Source organism: Danio rerio, chromosome 21 (assembly GCF_052040795.2).
Source record: "Danio rerio strain M-AB ecotype USA chromosome 21, GRCz13ab, whole genome shotgun sequence".
Lineage (NCBI taxonomy): Eukaryota > Metazoa > Chordata > Actinopteri > Cypriniformes > Danionidae > Danio > Danio rerio.
In genome coordinates, this window is record NC_141041.1 from 48,416,537 (window position 1) to 48,434,952 (window position 18,416).

Sequence of the window (18,416 nt, forward strand, 5' to 3'; positions counted from 1 at the left end):
ATGGTATAGACTACAACACCCAGTCATGCGACACACACACAAACACAACCAGTTCCAGATCCAGACTGATTACACTCTCACAGCTGAAGCTACTCACACACTGATTATTTGGACTATTTAAACCCCTCTGTTCCACACACATGTGGCTGAGTATTGTTAAGCTGTTGCAATCCTTACGTAAGCGTTTTTCCTTGTTTTCTGTTGTGTTTTTGACTTTTGGACTGATTATCGTGTGTTGACCCTTTGCTGCTCGCCCTGAACCTTTTGCCTGTTTTTTTTGGATTTCGCTTCTGGATTGCCTACTACACTGTTTATGCTGGTATTTGACCCCTGCATGATTGACTATTCTGATAATAACAACCCAGGCTCATTGTGGAAACGTAGTCCCGCGGACGTTTCTGGAGACCGCGGAATACGTCCCAGGAGGTACGTACGGCTGCAGTTTTTGTTTTTTGCGAATCCGCTGTTGTGTGCTTTCACGCATCTCAAACGCCTCTCGCGAGTGTGGTTCGCGCCCGTGCTGTTCTCGCGTGAACCCACCAGAGGCCGCTGTCCGACTGACCGGATGATTGACTGCGTGACCGGCCAATCGGCCGACCCGCCCTCCTCCTTCCCTGAACCCAACCAATCTTACCGATCGACCCGCCCGCCCGCTCGCTTCCCTAAACCCGAGCAACAGTTTATGAAAGCCGTCCAAAAAAATAAAAGCCCTGATTTTATTTCTAACGCATTTTCGGATTTCATCGCGTTCTCAACCTGTTACGAAACTCGTTCACTTAATTTTTGGGAGTCTGTTTTTGTCTTACCTGATTGCTGGAACCGCTCTTCCCCGGACTCAAAACCGACTCCTCTCTGCATCTCGAGCCTGCCGACGTACACGATGAGCTGAGTGGATAAACGGGTTGCAGCGGGGAAGCCCTCCACAAGGAGGTAAGCGGTCGGCCGGCAAGCGCAAAAGGGAACGGCGTCACACCGCCCCGCAGCGTTCGCTTGAAAAAAATAAACGCGGCCGTACGTACCTCCCGGGACGTATTCCACTGTCTCCAGAAACATCCGCAGGACTACGTTTTCAGAATGAGCTTGGGTTGGATAATAAAGCTTGGAACTACCCAGGTTTGCATAGCATCCATACGCAACAATGGTTGCAGTCTCTAGGTTTGTGTCTCATTTTGTGAGCCAACTGACAATAGTTGTTTGCTCCCCTCTATTTCCCACTATATTCCCTGATCTGCCAGCCATATCCACTCCTCCCTCTGCTCACAGTACTCCGTGAAGCATTTTTCTTAAATTCTGGGGGTAGAATTGAACCGAATAAGGGGGTTTCATGGCCCTTTAAGCAAGATTTTTTTTCGATTGTCTACAGAACAAACCACTGTTATACAAAAACTTGCCTATTTACCTAGTTAAGCCTTAAAATGTCACTTTAAGCTCAATACTAGTATAGTATTCAATATCTAGTCAAATATTCTGTGCTGTCATCATGGCGAAGATAAAATAAATCAGTTATTAGAAATGAGATATTAAAACTATTATGATTAGAAATGTGTTGAAGATATCTTCTCTGCATTAAACAGAATATGGGGAAAAATATATATAGGAGGGCGAATAATTCTGACTTCAACTGTATATAATTTGAATCCAGCCAAACTAAAAGAAAAAAACGTTTCTATATAAAAAAAAACAATATAATAGAAAAATGCTCCTACTATTTTAAAAAACACAACATTTGAAAAACTTTCACAGGAGGCTTAATAGTTTATATACACAATACTGTACCATCAGACGGGTCCTGAAGCACCAGGCTCTCTAACTCGGACCACTCTGTGTTGAGTCTCTTCATCAGTTTATAAGCGTTCACCGGGTGAGCCAGGAAGCCTTCAGGATCTGATGTGGATGTACGCGTCAACTTATCCAGTTTATTAGCCCAGCTGGAGCCAGCAGATGGAGAAGACACACAGCACCAAACACACACAGAAATGAGTCACGGCTTCATGTGCCGTCATGCAAAAACTTGCATTTCAGAAACAGACAGACTCACCTCCTGACAGTTTCAAGCTTCTGCTCCTCTGCTTGAATGTATTCTTTCAGGGACTGGACAAGTTCCCGCTCGGTGAATATGAGGTTGGTCATTTGGCCTGTGAAAAAGAGTAGAAAAAAGGTAAATTTAATAAAACTGCAGGGTGGTTACCTACTACCTTAATAAAATGGGAATGATTGGTGATATTAGCGTCCTGTTTGTGGCACATTAGCATATGTGAGGGAGCAAACTTTTCAAGATGGGTGGTGACCATGGTGGCCATTTTGAAGTTGGCCATCTTGGATTTAACTTTGGTTATTTTAATAGGAAGAGGGTCATGTGACACATTAAACTTATTGGGAATTTCACAAGAAAAACAATGGTGTGCTTGATTTTAACATAACTTTATTCTTTCATGAGTTATTTACAAGTTTCTGACCACTTATAAAATGTGTTCAGTGTGCTGCCCATTGTGTTGGATTGTCAATGCAACCCTCTTCTCCCACTCTTCACACACTGATAGCAACACCGCAGGAGAAATGCCAGCACAGGCTTCCAGTATCCGTAGTTTCAGGAGCTGCACATCTTGTATCTTCACACTTGTTGTGATGTTATCATTATAAAGCCAAAGTATTTATACGGTTTGGAAAAATCAACTGTTAAATGTTTTTTTTGTTGTGTCTGCTGAAGTTTACCGATCGAGGTGAAGATTTCTGCTTGTGTGGGAGAAGAGAAGCTCAGAGTCGACAGCAGTAACACCAGAAATGCTGCCATGGTTGATAAAAACCTATGAAGAAAACCAGACATTTCAGAAATGTGCAGATGTTATTGGAGTGAACCAAAATCTTTAAATGGAAATTGCGGCGTTCATTATAAATAGATTTTGTAGGCAACACACTGGTTTGATTTAAAGATATATATGGAGTTATAAGGGCAGCAAAACAACACACATGTGTATTAAGCTGGTTTACTATTGAAGACTGCTTATTAAAGCGAGGTCAAAAAAGCTCTTTGGTGCTCCACCACATATGGGTCAAGAAACAGCTGCAAACTTTTGCTTGTTAGAAAAAAAAACATAAGATCAGAAAAACAAAACACAGAAAACATCATGCCATGTTACTAAGCAGAAGTGTATATTTTCAGTAACCAGTTAAATAAAATCTGGGACAAACATATTCAGTCTGATGATTGTCTCATTAATGCGAGACACAGACGTTAACCATAGACTTCACTATTCAAAAGTAAAACTACATAAAAAATTTCCTAATGTGTCTTCCTTATGTAATAATAAACTTAATGCAAGACAAGTTTAAGTTAAAGGTCAACTTATATAATCATATATGATCAGAACTGATATCAAGGATAAGGAAATAACCTGATTTACATTTATTCAGAGACTAGACTACAATATAAGGACAAATGAGCAACCACTGGCTAAAATCTGCATATCCAAATGATCAATAATTTGACTGATAAATACCTTAAATTTATGATATTACCTAAAAAAAGACATACTACCAAATTTGGTCAGAAATATTAGTCACTTTCCAAAACCTTTTTATTCACTGTTCCTTACTGGTGGAATGATCTTTCCATTGCCACACAGACTGCTGATTCACTAGAGTCATTTAAATGACAAGATCACCTGAAAAACACCAGTGAGCAAAACCAGGATCCCATTTGAATTTAATTGAACTGAAGGGGGCTAACAATATTGATTTTAACAGTTTTTACGCTTTTGAAATATTTTTATTTCAGCCAAAATATTATATAATATTATGTTATGTTCTGTTATGTTATATTATTCATTCATTTTCTTTTCGGCTTAGTCCTTTTATTAATCTGGGGTCGTCTCAGCCAACTTATCCAGCATATGTTTTAAGCCTGGTTTATACTTCTGCGTCAACCGACCGGCGTAACTCACGGCGCAGGCAACGCGCTTTGCTGTGCATTTATACTTCTGCGCTCTGTCTCTGTTGGTCTGCATTAACACTTCCGAAACGCTAGTGGGCAGTGAGGTGTAAATGTTCCTCTGTGTCGAGTTTCTTCGCTACTTTTTTGCATTTCCTGAACACTTCCTGGATGTACAAGTGGCTCAAACTCGCTCATTTTGAGTCAGGAACCGGCGGACGTGCAACAACTTTAACCATGAGGTAAACACAGAACAAAACTTTCCATCCGGAGCTCCTTCACGGGACTCCACACTTGTAAACAATCGCTCTCGCCATTCGCGCGGCTCTCCGTCCCGCCCAGACTCGTCAGCGCTTCCAAGCCGACCAATCACAGAGCTTGCGCTACGCGTCATTCACACACATACACTACAGCCAATTTAGCTTATTCAATTTACCAATAGCACATGTGTTTGGACTGTGGGGGAAACCGGAGCACCCGGAGGAAACCCACGCGAACAATGGGAGAACTTGCAAACTCCACACAGAAATGCCAACTGACCCAGCGACCTTCTTGCTGTGAGGCGATCGTGCTACCCACTGCACCACCGTGATGCCCGCTGTTTTATATACATATCTAAAATGCTTTGGCATTCAACTTTGCTTTGACCTTGAGATAGGGAGAAGCAGGTTTTACCTGTCAGGGGATGCACATGGCCTCTGAATAGCATAAAAGTATGAGAAATAGTGGATTTGTTTTTTATTTCAACAGTTTTTTTTTTACTTTAACCCATTAAAAATAATTAGTGTATAACAGTTTTATAACAAATAAAAAATTAAATTATGTTTTGTTTGTTGCATTTAGTTAGCTGTTTATGTAATGTTTATTAAATGGTGTGTGTCAATCTGGCTATCACTGCAAGTATATGTCAAACCTGTGGGAAGCGTTGCTTATGATTGGGCATGGGACGATAACCGTTTTGAAGGTATACCGCGGTTTGGAAAAGTCAGGGTTTTAAAAAGGCCAAAATGTTCTGTTATACATTCCTAAGGTAGGTGTATGATTTTTTATTTACTTTTTTTTGTTTTGTTTTGTTTTTTAGGACAACAGTATCTTCATCAGAACAAAAAATCAATGAAGCAGTTTTAAATTGTAAAGAAATCTGTGTTTTTAAACAGCAGAAGTCAATGATTCATTTGAATTATTTAGCCTGACATGTTTACTGCTCCAAAATATCATAAATCTTTCAAAAAATAAAATATATAGTTTTCAAAGGGGGACATTTTTTTTACCCAGACATTTAAAGAGAAGATATTTTAAAGCAGTAAGCACAATACCGGGATATTTTTATCAAAGGTTATCATACCGTCAGAATCTTATACCGGCCCATGCCCACTTATAATCGCATTCAATGTTATATTTTTCACAAACATTTATGTGACTCAGAACCTCACCCTCTTTGTCTAATAGATGGACAACAGACCAAATACCTCTCTCTCACCAGTCTTTAAAGAAAAGAGATTGGTTTCTTAAACTTTAGGAACAAACTAACATGACAAATGCATGACAATCTAACAAAAAAAGAAAAAAGAAAAAGTATTTTAAAGAATGCAAATATACAACCACAATAAGGAGACCGATATAAGAGACATACAAAGGAGAAAAATACAAATTACATTAGCTGCAGAAAGAGAAAAAAAGAGATTAACAAAACAAAGGAAGGGGGTGAATAAATTAAAACTGTATAAAAGTGTATGAAATTAAATTAAGAGCATTGGGAAAGCGTTCTACCTCAAATCAGAGTCCGTAGACAACAGTTCTTCATATAGAACCAGGAATCTGACACATTTTTTGTTTTTACATATACGGAAAGATTTGAGCAGTGAGTCAACATCAATCAGAAAATGTTGAAAAGTATGGACTGAAGCCGTGCATTTTTGCTTATGTATAAAAAAATTTCCAAACAAGATAAAAAAGTTGAAGATAAATTCTTTAGATTTATGTGAAGATTCTGAGTAATAACAAATAATTTCTTTTAAACTAAAAGATTGTGCAAAGGTAGGAGGGGTGTTTAAATAACGATAGAGGTCAACCCAAAATTTCTGAACAAATTCACACGTACAAAATAAATGTATTAAAGTTTCATCATCCACAAAATGTACAACTACTCGGAATATCAACATATATGGAAACAAATGAGTTAGCCGGATATATTTTATGCAATATTTTAAAGTGGATTTCTTTAGTTTTATTAGGAAGGAAGTATTTATGAGGCAACAACCAAGCTTTTCTCCAATCTATATTATTAAGAAAAAAGAAAAAGTGTGAAAGGAGCTCAAGAGACTGATGACGACATATTCTAGAAAATGTCCTCTCCACCCACAGCAGCAGAAACATGCGGCTAAAGTTTGAGCTTCAGCAAAACTCTTCATAGAAAAAAAACATACATTCAGCTCACTCAATCACTGATGTATGCTCGTTTTTATAAAAAATTAAGTTGAATAAACTTACTAATTTACAGTAGATTCAGCCAAAAATGATTTAACACCTGCAGAAAGTCAAACACAACTCCAAATATGTCTCTAAAATTCAGAAATTATTCTAAAACAAACCAACAAGTAAATTAAATGTGTTAAAATCATCAAATTAAAGCAACATATCATACATACTTTACCAGTGTTCACGATAGAAACACCGTTTTACAACTTAAACTACACCACTTGCTAATACCACACTGCTCTAAAATGCATGACAGTCGATTAAAAGCGATACTAGCTTAAATAAAAACAATTAAAACAACATTTTTCTCTAATAAACGTTATATAAATGTCAGAAATCACAGGTAACGTTATAACGCATTAACGTTATGTTGTAGTAGTAACGTTAGTACAGCGCGCACTTCTATTACAAATCAAAACAACCCACTTACCTTAATGTAAAAACGGCTCAAATGTATTATTTATTTTGGTTTGAAAGGACCATGTGAGGGGACAGCTCGACTACAGGAGTTTAATAAACACTCGTCCGCTATGTTTCAGATGTTCTTGCAGTGATTCTTTAGTGGCTGCCACGTACAGAAGACCCTTCTCGACACTTTCCACACGCACCCGCAACCCTTCTGATAGCTGCGCATCCGCATTCCCAAGCACATCGCAAACGAACATAATCTCATCTAGTCCTTACTTGACGAAAATATCCGCCTCCATATTAAAAACAAGCGACTCTTTATGTCAGATAAAAAGTGTATCTTTTTGTCTCTGATGTAAGCATTTGACGTCTGAAATTGGCACGACTTCATGGGTCAGTGTATTTGGTGGTTTACGGTAAAACTGAATCATGCTGGACTGCACGTTCCCTTTTGATTCGGGGGTTCTGCAGAATCGTTCAGCTGTAAGTTATGGGTTAACATGTAAGTTGTTAACATTAATAAAATAAAGTTATCTTTAAAGTAATAATAATGACTATATTTTAGAAAAATGCGCAGGATATTGGAGTCACAGGGCTGTTCATGCATTATTTAAACCATATAATTTATTTAATTTTCGACCTACAGTGTCATAATTTTGACTTCTTAAGGCATTTATTGTATCTAGGATCTTTTACACCTGTGAGATCATCCTACCTGGATATTAATAAGGTATTTTGCACTATAAAATCATTAATAAGATATTTTGCACTGTAAAATCATTTAACAGTTTCATTGTGGTATAGACAATCTGGTGAGGTATTTTGCACTGTAAAATCGTCTTGCCTGGTTATTAATAATGTATTATGCGCTGTAAAATCATCCTATCTGATTATTAATAAGATATTTTGCATCATTAATAAGGTATTTTGCACTGTAAAATCATCCTACCTTGTTATTAATAATGTATTTTGCGCTGTTTAACCATTAATAAGGTATTCTGCACTGTAAAATCATCTACCAGTTTATTTAACTGTAATATAGACAATCTGGTGAGGTAATTTGCACGGCAAAATCATTCTATCTGGTTATTAATGAGGTGTTTTTCACTGTAAAACTATCCTATCTGGTTATTAGTAAAGTATTTTGCCCTTTAGAATCAGTAATAAGGTATTTTGTACTGTAAAATCAACTACCAGTTTATTTAATTTTGGTATAGACAATTTGATGAGGTATTTTGTGCTATAAAATCATCCAACCTGGGTATTAATAAAGTATTTTGCGCTGTAAAATTATTAATAAGGTATTAATAAATTTATAAATATTATTTATAAATGTAGGTATTAATAAAATTATTAATAAGGGTACCCCAAAAGATATTTTGTACTGTAAAATCATACTACCTGGTTATTAATAAGGTATTTTGCATCATTAATGAGGTATTTTGCACTGTAAAATCATCTACCAGTTTATTTAATTGTGATATAGACAATTTGTTGAGGTATTTTGCACTGTAAAATCATCCTACCTGGTTATTAATAGGATATTTTGCACTTTAAAAATCATTAATAAGGTATTTTACACAGTAAAATCATCCTGTCTGTTTATTAATAAGGTACTTTAAGCTGTAAAATCATCCTGTCTGGTTATAAATAAGGTACTTTACACTGTAAAATCATCCTGTCTGGTTATTAATAAGGTACTTTACACTGTAAAGCCATCCTAACTGGTTATTAATAGGGTACTTTTACACTGTAATAAGCTATTTCACACTGTAAAATCATCCTGTCTGGTTATTAATAAGGTACTTTACACTGTAAAATCATCCCGTCTGGATATTAATAAGGTACTTTACACTGTAAAATCATCCTGTCTGGTTATTAATAAGGTACTTTACACTGTAAAATCATCCCGTCTGGATATTAATAAGGTACTTTACACTGTAAAATCATCCTGTCTGGTTATTAATAAGGTACTTTACACTGTAAAATCATCCTGTCTGGATATTAATAAGGTACTTTACACTGTAAAATCATCCTGTCTGGATATTAATAAGGTACTTTTACACTGTAATAAGCTATTTCACACTGTAAAATCATCCTGTCTGGTTATTAATAAGGTACTTTACACTGTAAAATCATCCCGTCTGGATATTAATAAGGTACTTTACACTGTAAAATCATCCTGTCTGGTTATTAATAAGGTACTTTACACTGTAAAATCATCCCGTCTGGATATTAATAAGGTACTTTACACTGTAAAATCATCCTGTCTGGTTATTAATAAGGTACTTTACACTGTAAAATCATCCTGTCTGGATATTAATAAGGTACTTTACACTGTAAAATCCTCCTGTCTGGATATTAATAAGGTACTTTTACACTGTAATAAGCTATTTCACACTGTAAAATCATCCTGTCTGGTTATTAATAAGGTACTTTACACTGTAAAATCATCCTGTCTGGCTATTAATAAGGTACTTTACACTGTAAAATCATCCTGTCAGGATATTAATAAGGTACTTTTACACTGTAATAAGCTATTTCACACTGTAAAATCATCCTGTCTGGTTATTAATAAGGTACTTTACACTATAAAATCATCCTGTCTGGATATTAATAAGGTATTTTACACTGTAATAAGGTATTTCACACTGTTAAATCATCCTGTCTGGTTATTAATAGGGTATTTTTAAAACCATTAATAAGGTATTCTGCAATGTAAAGTCAATCTAACTGGTTATATTAATAAGGTATTTTACACTGTAAAATTATCCTAATGGGTTATTAATAAGGTATTTTAGACTGTAAAATCATCTTGTCTGGTTATTAATATGCTATTTTGCACTATAACATCATTAATAAGGTATTCTGCACTGTAAAGTCATCCTAACTGGTTATTAATAAAGTGTTTTAAGCTGTTAAATCATCTTAGCTGTTTATTAATAAGATTTCTGCACCATATTATACCCCACATCATACTCATATTCCTCTCTGTTAGGGCATTCAAATGATTTAGAAGGCTCTGCAGGCTATTTTCTGCCTAATCAGAAGCTTTGGCAACTCAAAATGGTCACTAAGAATTTTCCTGATTAGTTGGTAAATTTCAGTGGCTAAGAGAGTTAAAAAAAACATGCGAATAGAAAAAAACCAACAAGCTTACTCACATTAAATAAACATGCTAATCAATCACAAAAAAGCACAGCAAACATAGGGCAGACCACAATAGAAATGTATCAGGGGACCCCAAAATCTAACCCGACTGCTTCCTGTTAAGAATACACAACCAGTTTACATCTCTTTGACCCCGGCGATTGCAAACAAACACCCCCAAGGTGTCAAGAGATGTGTAAATCAGTGAGTCGGCTTTTCAGAACAGCTGTTTTCAAAATGTGGACCATGCAAAACACTCGACCAAACAGGAAATGCTCCGAAATGAAAGGTGGTGTGAAATCGCATGTCTTGACACCTTTTGAGGGGGTTGATGTTGTATTCGCTGCATGCAAAGACATGCTAATTGGTTGTGTATTTATAGCCTCATCCTCTGCACAATGCGATTCCCCCTACAGACAGTACTATAAAAAGCTCTTTAAATAGTGCTATGAAAGTGTTTGCCCCTTATTGATTTCTTAGTTTTTTTGCAGATGTGTTTCTAGATCATCAAACTAATAATAATATTAGTCAAAGATAACACAAAGGGTGACACGGTGGCTCAGTGGTTAGCACTGTCGCCTCACAGCAGGAAGCTCACTGGTTGGAGTTCCAGCTGGCTCAGTTGGCTTTTCTGTGTGGAGTTTGCATGTTCTCCTCGTGTTGGTGTGGGTTTCCTCCAGGTGCTCCGGTTTCCACAGTCCTAACACATGCACTATAGAGGAATTGAATATACTAAATTGGCCAGTGTGTGAATGAGTGTGTATGGATGTTTGCCATTAATGGGTTCGGCTGGAAGGGCATCTGCTGCGTAATACATATGCTGGATAAGTTGGTGGTTCATTCCGCTGTGGCGACCTCTGATGAATGAACTGAGCCCAAGGAAAAATAATGAATTCAGAATACTAATGTATTAATTTTTTAACAATTAGGTGGTTAAAATACCAGTGTTGCACAGGGAACGTTCTCTTAATTAAATAATCATTGAAAATGGTTTCCCCCAAAACCAGAACCATGTGTTAGGGAAAGGTTTTGCTTATTTATTTGAACTATTTTAGACTTTGCGTAGCCGCGTTCAGAACAGACTTTGATTTTGCTCCATATTGACATGATAGCATCTCACAGTTGCTGCAGATTTGCACATCCATGATGTGAATCTCCCATTTCATCAAATCCCAAAGGTGCTCTATTGGATTGAGCTCTGGTGACTGTGGAGGCCATTTAAATACAGTGAACTCATCATCATGTTCAAGACAGCAGTCTGAGATGATTCTCGCTTTATGACATGGTGCGTTCTCCTGCTGGAAGTAGACAGCAGAAGATGGAGACACTGTGCTCATAAAGGGATGGACATGGTCAGCAGCAATACTCAGGCAGGCTGTGACGTTGACACGATGCTCAATTGGTACTAATGTGCTCAAAATGTGCCAAGAAAATCTCCCCCACACCATTACACCACCACCACCAGCCTGAAATGTGGATGCAAGAAAGAATGGATCCATACTTTCATGTTGTTGATGCCAAATTCTGACCCGACCATCCGAATGCTGCAGCAGAAATCGAGACTCATCAGACCAGGCAACGTTTCTCCAATCTTCTAATGTCCAATATTAGTAAGCCTGTAGACAGGTGTACCTAATAAAGTGGCCGGTGAGTGTACAGCAGGGTTGACCAACCCCGTTCCTGGAGATCGACCATCCTGCAGTTTTCAGTTGCAACCCATATTAAACACACCTGCCTGTAATCATCAAGTGTTGTTCAGGTCAGTAATTGATTCAGGTGTGTTTGATCAGGGTTGGAGCTGAACTCTTTAGGAAGGTCGATCTCCAGGAGCAGGGTTAAGCACCCCTGGTGTACAGTATAATACACTTCATATTAGTATAGTTCAAAAACAGAACGTATACTTTACATTACTGTAGTAATACATACATTCAGAAATAAGGCAGATAAAACAATTTCATACCGTTTACTCTATAAATACAAGACTGATTGTTTACAATATACAGTGAAAATCTAAATTATTCCTCTTGAGATTTTTTTTTTTAATCAAACATTTCCCAAATGATGTTTAACAGATTCAGAAATTGTTCACAGTATTTTCTATAATATTTTATCTTCTGGAGAAAGTCTTGTTTGTTTTATTTCGGCTAGAATAAAAACAGTTTTACGTTTTTTTTAAAGCTATTTTAAGGTCAATACTATTACCCCCTTAAGCTATATTTACTTTAGATTGCCTACAGAACAAACCACTGTTATACAATGACTTGCCTAGTTACCCTAAATAGCTTAATTGCCCTAGTTAAGCCTTTAAATGTCACTTTAAGCTGAATACTAGTATCTTGTAAATATCTACTGAAATATTATGTGCTGTCATCATGGCAAAGAGAAAAGAAATCAGTTATTAGAAATCAGTTATTAAGACTAATATGTTTAGAAATGCGTTAAACAGAAATTATAGGAAAATATACAGGAGGGCGAATAATTTAACTGTATTTGAGAGTTATAATCCTTAACTATTATGACATTTATCATATATGTTGCATTCAAATTGATCATATTTTGATGACAATAATGGTTTGGCGAAAGCTCAGTCCATTTTGATATTAAATACCTTCATCTGTTTTTATTTCACCTCAGTAAACTGACACTATAAATTACAGTAAACCAGTATGTACATCCAAATATATCCTCGAGGAGCTTTACATTCCAATAAATCCCTTTGTCTGTATACCAAAAATGGTTTATTATCATTCTTATTATTATTATATGTGCGACTGGAGTGAACACCAAATTGGTCTCCACTTGTTACAGGTAGAAAAGGAAAAGAAAAACAAACAAACAGGCAAACGCACCGTTCACGATCAAACACTGCAGATCTACATCAACATACAGCGCATACATGCCTCAAACGCTCTTCTGTCAGCTCAACATCCGCTTCTCCAGCATTTCCGTGCTTTTATCGCCAAGTATTTCACTTGTGAAGATAGTCTAAGTGCTTTAAATCTTCAATGCTTAGCATCTCCAAAATGAGGGGGTCGGGTTCTCATCCTGTTCTGCTTTTTAATTGATGAAGAACTAAAAAAAAAAGGATCCTGGTCTCCTGTTTTAAACCGCAAACAAACAAAAACAAGATAAACGGCATCGAAAGCAAGAGAGCATTGGCTGAGTTTCGAAGCCGGCTTCAACAAAATCAGTGTACATTTGTTTGTTTCTGAGGCGTGAGAGAGGCTGGACACACACAGAAGAGGTCGAGCAGATTTAGTCAATGTCCATTTCGGGAAGTTTGGCCTCTGTGTTTTCTGGAGATTTCTCTGGCTGAGCGTCTGAAGGCTGCTGTCCGTTCACGGGGCCGTTCTGTTCGGCTGCCGTCTCCTCTTTTGGAGGCTCTACTTTAGGTTTGGATTTGGTGACAACGGGATTGCAAGCGGAGTACAGCTCCTGTATGACAATAGAGATAGTTAGGAAATGCAGTTCTCAAGAGGACATGCAGGTTTGTGAAACATTAGAAATACACTGAAATGAAAAGTCTGGGCCGAAATCGTGAATTCTGTATGCACTTGGGTGAAAACTAAAACAAAAAATTAGTGACAGACTTAAGCAAAAACTGACACCCAAAATTTGAGATGCACTTGGGTGAAAACTGAAACAAAAAATTCGAGAGGCACTTGGGCGAAAACTGAGATAAAAAATTTGAGATGGATTTTGGCGAAAACTGAGACCAAAAATTTGAGATGGACTTTGGCGAAAATTGGAACCCAAAATTTGAAATGGACTTGGGTAAAAACTGAATCTACAAATTCAAGACGCACTAGGGTGAAAACTGAGACCCAAAATTCGAGATGCACTTGGGCGTAAACTAAAACCCAAAAACTCGAGATGCACTTAAGCGAAAACTGGAAGTCAATATTCGAGATGCACTTGAGCAAAAACTAAAACCCAAAACTTGAGATGCACTTGTGTGTAAACTAAAACTCAAATTCGTGATGCACTTAAGCGAAAACTGGAATGCAAAATTCGAGATGCACTTGGGCGTAATCTAAAAACCAAATTCGAGATGCATTTAAGCGAAAACTGGAATCCAAAATTCGAGATGCACTTGGGCGTAAACTAAAACCCAAATTCGAGATGCACTTGGGTGTAAACTAAAACCCAAATTCGAGATGCACTTGAGCAAAAACTAAAACCCAAATTCGAGATGCACTTAAGCGAAAACTGGAATCCAGAATTCGAAACGCACTTGGGCGTAATCTAAAAACAAATTCGAGATGCACTTGGGTGAAAACGGAAACCCAAATTCGAGATGCACTTGAACGAAACTGAAACTACAAATTTAGGATGCACTTGGCCAAAAACAAACCCAAAATTCAAGACGCACTAGGGTGAAAACTGAGACCCAAAATTCGAGATGCACTTAAGCGAAAACTGGAAGTCAATATTCGAGATGCACTTGAGCAAAAACTAAAACCCAAAATTTGAGATGCACTTGGGCGTAAACTAAAACTCAAATTCGAGATGCACTTGAGCAAAAACTGAAACCCAAATTCGAGATGCACTTAAGCGAAAACTGGAATGCAAAATTCGAGACGCAATTGGGCGTAATCTAAAAACAAATTCGAGATGCACTTGGACGAAAACTGATACTACAAATCCGAGAAGCACTTGGGCGAAAACTGAAAGCCAAAACTAATTTTAATAATGATGAATTATTTCATTAAATAAAACAATTTAGTAAGATTTTTTTAAAGTGGAGATGCTTTATTTTACCAGTAATGTCATTTCTATTCCAGACATAGAAATGTCCTGTCGGCATGTTAGTATTGACTATAAGTCATAAATCCAAAGAAACTTAGAATTGCCATTTGGCCAGGATTGTGTAAGGATAATCCATGATCCGCAAATCAAGCATCTACTGTTGAGTTCGTACCTTTGTTTTGGTCTGGATCTCTTGCACTTTAACGGCGGGGTCCTGGCTGAGACTCTGTTTGCTCTGCAGGTTCATTTTGTTGTTCATCCAGGTCATGGCATCATTCACCTGCTTCTCCACCTTCACCATCTCCAGCTCATCCAGATGATCATACAGCTCATCCTGAGGCAAAGACATCCATCCAGACGTTAACATGTGAATAAAAAACAATGGGAGTTAACAAAATATGTTAACACTTTACGATAAGGTTGTATTAGTTAATGTTAAGTAATGTAACTACCAACATGAACAGCACATTTACTACAGTATTTACTTTTGTTCATGTTAGTCAATGAAAACAAAGTTTTTAGTTCATGTCAACTCAGTGCTTTAAGTTTTAAAAAAGATTAAGCTCAACATGTTTATTGGCAGCCCAACGTGAGGTTTAAGGCTGAAAGGCTTTATTCTGCGAAAACAACCATCCTGGATGTACTTTATCCAGCTTATTACACGGCTACTTGCTACAAAACATGAAAATTAGACAAAACATTGTTCTGAGCTGTACTAGTTTATTAGTTCTTTAATACAGGGTTCTTACACCTTTTCCAACTTCAAATTCCAGCATTTTTCAAGCACTTTCAAGGTGCATTTTTATACTTTTCAAGCACCGTACAACCACGGTAAATTACGTTTACATATGCTGTATGTACTTTTTCACGTTTAAGTCCATTGTGCTACTTTAAAAAAACACAATATGACATTTTAACTTAAATTAGTACTTTGGAGCATGGATTTATTGGGATAGTTCACCCAAAAAAGTTTTTGGATGAAGTATCTTCTTAAATTTTGGCCTCTTTCTTACAGTCCGATCGTGTTTAGGTGTTGTACCAAACTTTCATGACCAGCCGTTCATTAGATTTCATGTGCCTTGCTATTCAAAATTCATGTAACAAATTAAATCATTATGGGTCCGAGCCATTCACTATAAAGCCTGAGGGATGGAGTTTGCAGTTAACAGCGTTTGCCACACAATTTAATCACAAGATGTTCTATTTAATCCTTCAGTCATGATGTTGTCAGTGGTGCAACTGCAGCGTGTTCACCATCGCAAAAGGGCTTGCATTCACTAAGATTAAGCTAATATTGCAGCTCATGAAAAGACCCTTACTGCTTTTAAGATGACGTATGCAAATAAGTTATAAGTCAACTGTTTTAAACTATTTCTAAGCGCTGCATTTGTGAGAGTGCATAAAATTGTTGCTGTGTGACCAGTTTTCATTGCAAAATGTTCACTGCTTGTGCGTATTTAGGAGACCATTACACAGAATGAATATTTACACCTAAAAATATATTTTGAGCTTGTATAGATAAAATTTCTGACACGTATGCAACTTAAACTGTCGCAATTACGAGCCTTGCAATTTCAAATTCAAGCAGGTTCAAGCACTTTGTCCAAAATTCAAGCACTTTCCTAACCTTGAAAACACTGTATTAAAAATCAAGCATTTTCCAGGATTTCCAGCACCCGTTCGAACCCTGTTAATAAGACAGCTGATGGAGTATACACTAACCTGCGCATTATTCAGTCACAAGATGGCGCCAAACAGTCAAATACAGTTTAGATTTTAATAATGTCTTAGTAAAATGTTGATCTTTGATTAATTAATGTGGTACTGAATCTTACTGTAAAGACTGACCACAAAAAAAAACAAAGAAAACTACTAGTGATATTGTATAAAGTGCTGTATAAATGAATGAATGAGTATTGCCTGCTGCTTACCTTTGCTTTAAAAGCCTCTACAACTTTCATGTACAGCTGGATTTGTCTTCCGAGCTCCTCGAAAGCTTTAGGTCGCACCTCCGCCTCAATGTATCGGCTCTGAATAGGATCACCCAGTTTCTAGAAGCAAAGGGATTTTATTTATTCATTCACTTTATTATTCATTTTGATGGGTTTAAAGTTGCATGAAACAGAAGTTATGATTGCCCTTTTTCCCTAATATGACAAAAATGGAGAGTGCTGCATGGTTTCATTCCTTTGGGAAGCGATTGGATCCTTGGAAAATCGCTTTTGTTAACAAAATGGAGAAAAACTGACAAATGGCCAAAGACATTGTAGAAAAGAGTCATGAACAGATATCCCTAAAAGTCTGATAACTCCACCCTAACAGACTGATTGACACACCCATAAGACCTGATTGACACACCCTAATTAAATGATAGCCCAGCCCCAAAGTACTGATAGCTCAGCCCAGGTTTGATAGTCCCACTCATAGGGACTGATTGACACATCCTAGCCTAAAGGACCCACCATAATGGACTGATAGCTCAGGCCTAAACGTCTGATAGCCCCAGCTAAAAGGACTGATTAACACGCCCTAAATGACTGATAGTCCCACCTTAAATGACTGATAGCCCTTCCCTAAATGTACGATAGCCCCATCCAAAAGCACTGATTGACCCACCCTAAAAGTCTGATAACCCCAGCCAAAAGGACCGACTGACATGCTCCAAATGACTGATAGCCCCATCCTAAAGGTTTGATATCTCTGCCCTAAGACACTAACAGCTCCACCCAAGGGAGGGACAGCTCTGCCCTAAAAGTCTGATAGCCCCAACCAAAAGGATTGATTGACACTCCCTAAATGACTGACAGCTCCGCCCCAAGGGACTGATAGCTTCGCGCTAAAAGTATGTTAGCCCCACCCAAAATGATTGATTGACACACTCTAAATGACTTATAGCTCCACCATAAGTGACTATTGATAGCCCCACCCAAAAGGACTGGTTGACACACCCTAAATGACTGATAGCTCCGCCTTAACTATAATAGCCCCACCCAAAAAGACTGATTGACATCCTAAATGACTGATAACCCCACCCTAAATAATTGATAGCTCCGCCTTAACTCTAATAGCCCCACCCAAAAGGAATGATTGACACATTCTAAATGACTGATAGCTCCGCCTTAACTCTAATAGCCCCACCCAAAAGGACTGGTTGGCACACCCTAAATGACTGATAACACCACCCTAAATAACTGATAGCTCCGCCTTAACTATAATAGCCCCACCCAAAAAGACTGATTGACATCCTAAATGACTGATAACCCCACCCTAAATAATTGATAGCTCCGCCTTAACTCTAAAAGCCTCACCCAAAAAGACTGATTGACACACCCTAAATGACTGATAACACCACCCTAAATGACTGATAGCTCCGCCTTAACTATAATAGCCCCACCCAAAAGGACTGATTGACACACCCTAAATGACTGATAACACCACCCTAAATGACTGATAGCTCCGCCTTAACTATAATAGCCCCACCCAAAAAGACTGATTGACATCCTAAATGACTGATAACCCCACCCTAAATAATTGATAGCTCCGCCCAAAAGGACTGATTGACACTCTAAATGACTGATAACTCCGCCTTAACTATAATAGCCCCACCCAAAAGGACTGATTGACACACCCTAAATGACTGATAACACCACCCTAAATAACTGATAGCTCCGCCTTAACTCTAATAGCCCCACCCAAAAGGACT

The 18,416-nt window shown here is 37.5% G+C and overlaps 2 protein-coding genes and 1 long non-coding RNA gene across 20 annotated transcripts in view; 1 reads left to right on the top strand and 2 right to left on the bottom strand.

Annotated features, from left to right (window-relative positions):
• The window catches only part of p4ha2 (procollagen-proline, 2-oxoglutarate 4-dioxygenase (proline 4-hydroxylase), alpha polypeptide 2), a 30,380-nt gene extending 23,415 nt beyond the window's left edge, over positions 1 to 6,965 (bottom strand). For 7 of the 16 annotated variants that reach the window (XR_015519501.1, XR_015519500.1, XM_087299341.1 and 4 more), the window contains exons 1-4: positions 6,837 to 6,958; positions 2,713 to 2,804; positions 2,039 to 2,135; positions 1,777 to 1,928 (exon numbers count right to left, since the gene is read on the bottom strand). Coding sequence is in view for 13 of the 16 variants with exons in the window: in XM_087299341.1 (XP_087155467.1) it covers positions 1,777 to 1,928; positions 2,039 to 2,135; positions 2,713 to 2,791 (328 nt within the window). In the remaining 3 variants the exon portion in view is untranslated. 16 annotated transcript variants of the gene reach the window in all.
• Positions 5,510 to 9,622, top strand: LOC147838979 (uncharacterized). Its single transcript, XR_015520797.2, has 4 exons — positions 5,510 to 8,115; positions 8,189 to 8,427; positions 9,184 to 9,393; positions 9,436 to 9,622. It is a non-coding gene; the product is annotated as an uncharacterized LOC147838979 (long non-coding RNA).
• Positions 9,623 to 12,556: 2,934 nt separating this feature from the next.
• hspa4a (heat shock protein family A (Hsp70) member 4a) overlaps positions 12,557 to 18,416 on the bottom strand; it is a 34,252-nt gene continuing 28,392 nt past the window's right edge. The window contains exons 17-19 of one of the 3 annotated variants that reach the window (XR_015519485.1): positions 16,645 to 18,092; positions 14,886 to 15,047; positions 12,557 to 13,399 (exon numbers count right to left, since the gene is read on the bottom strand). Coding sequence is in view for 1 of the 3 variants with exons in the window: in NM_214716.1 (NP_999881.1) it covers positions 13,220 to 13,399; positions 14,886 to 15,047; positions 16,645 to 16,764 (462 nt within the window). In the remaining 2 variants the exon portion in view is untranslated. 3 annotated transcript variants of the gene reach the window in all.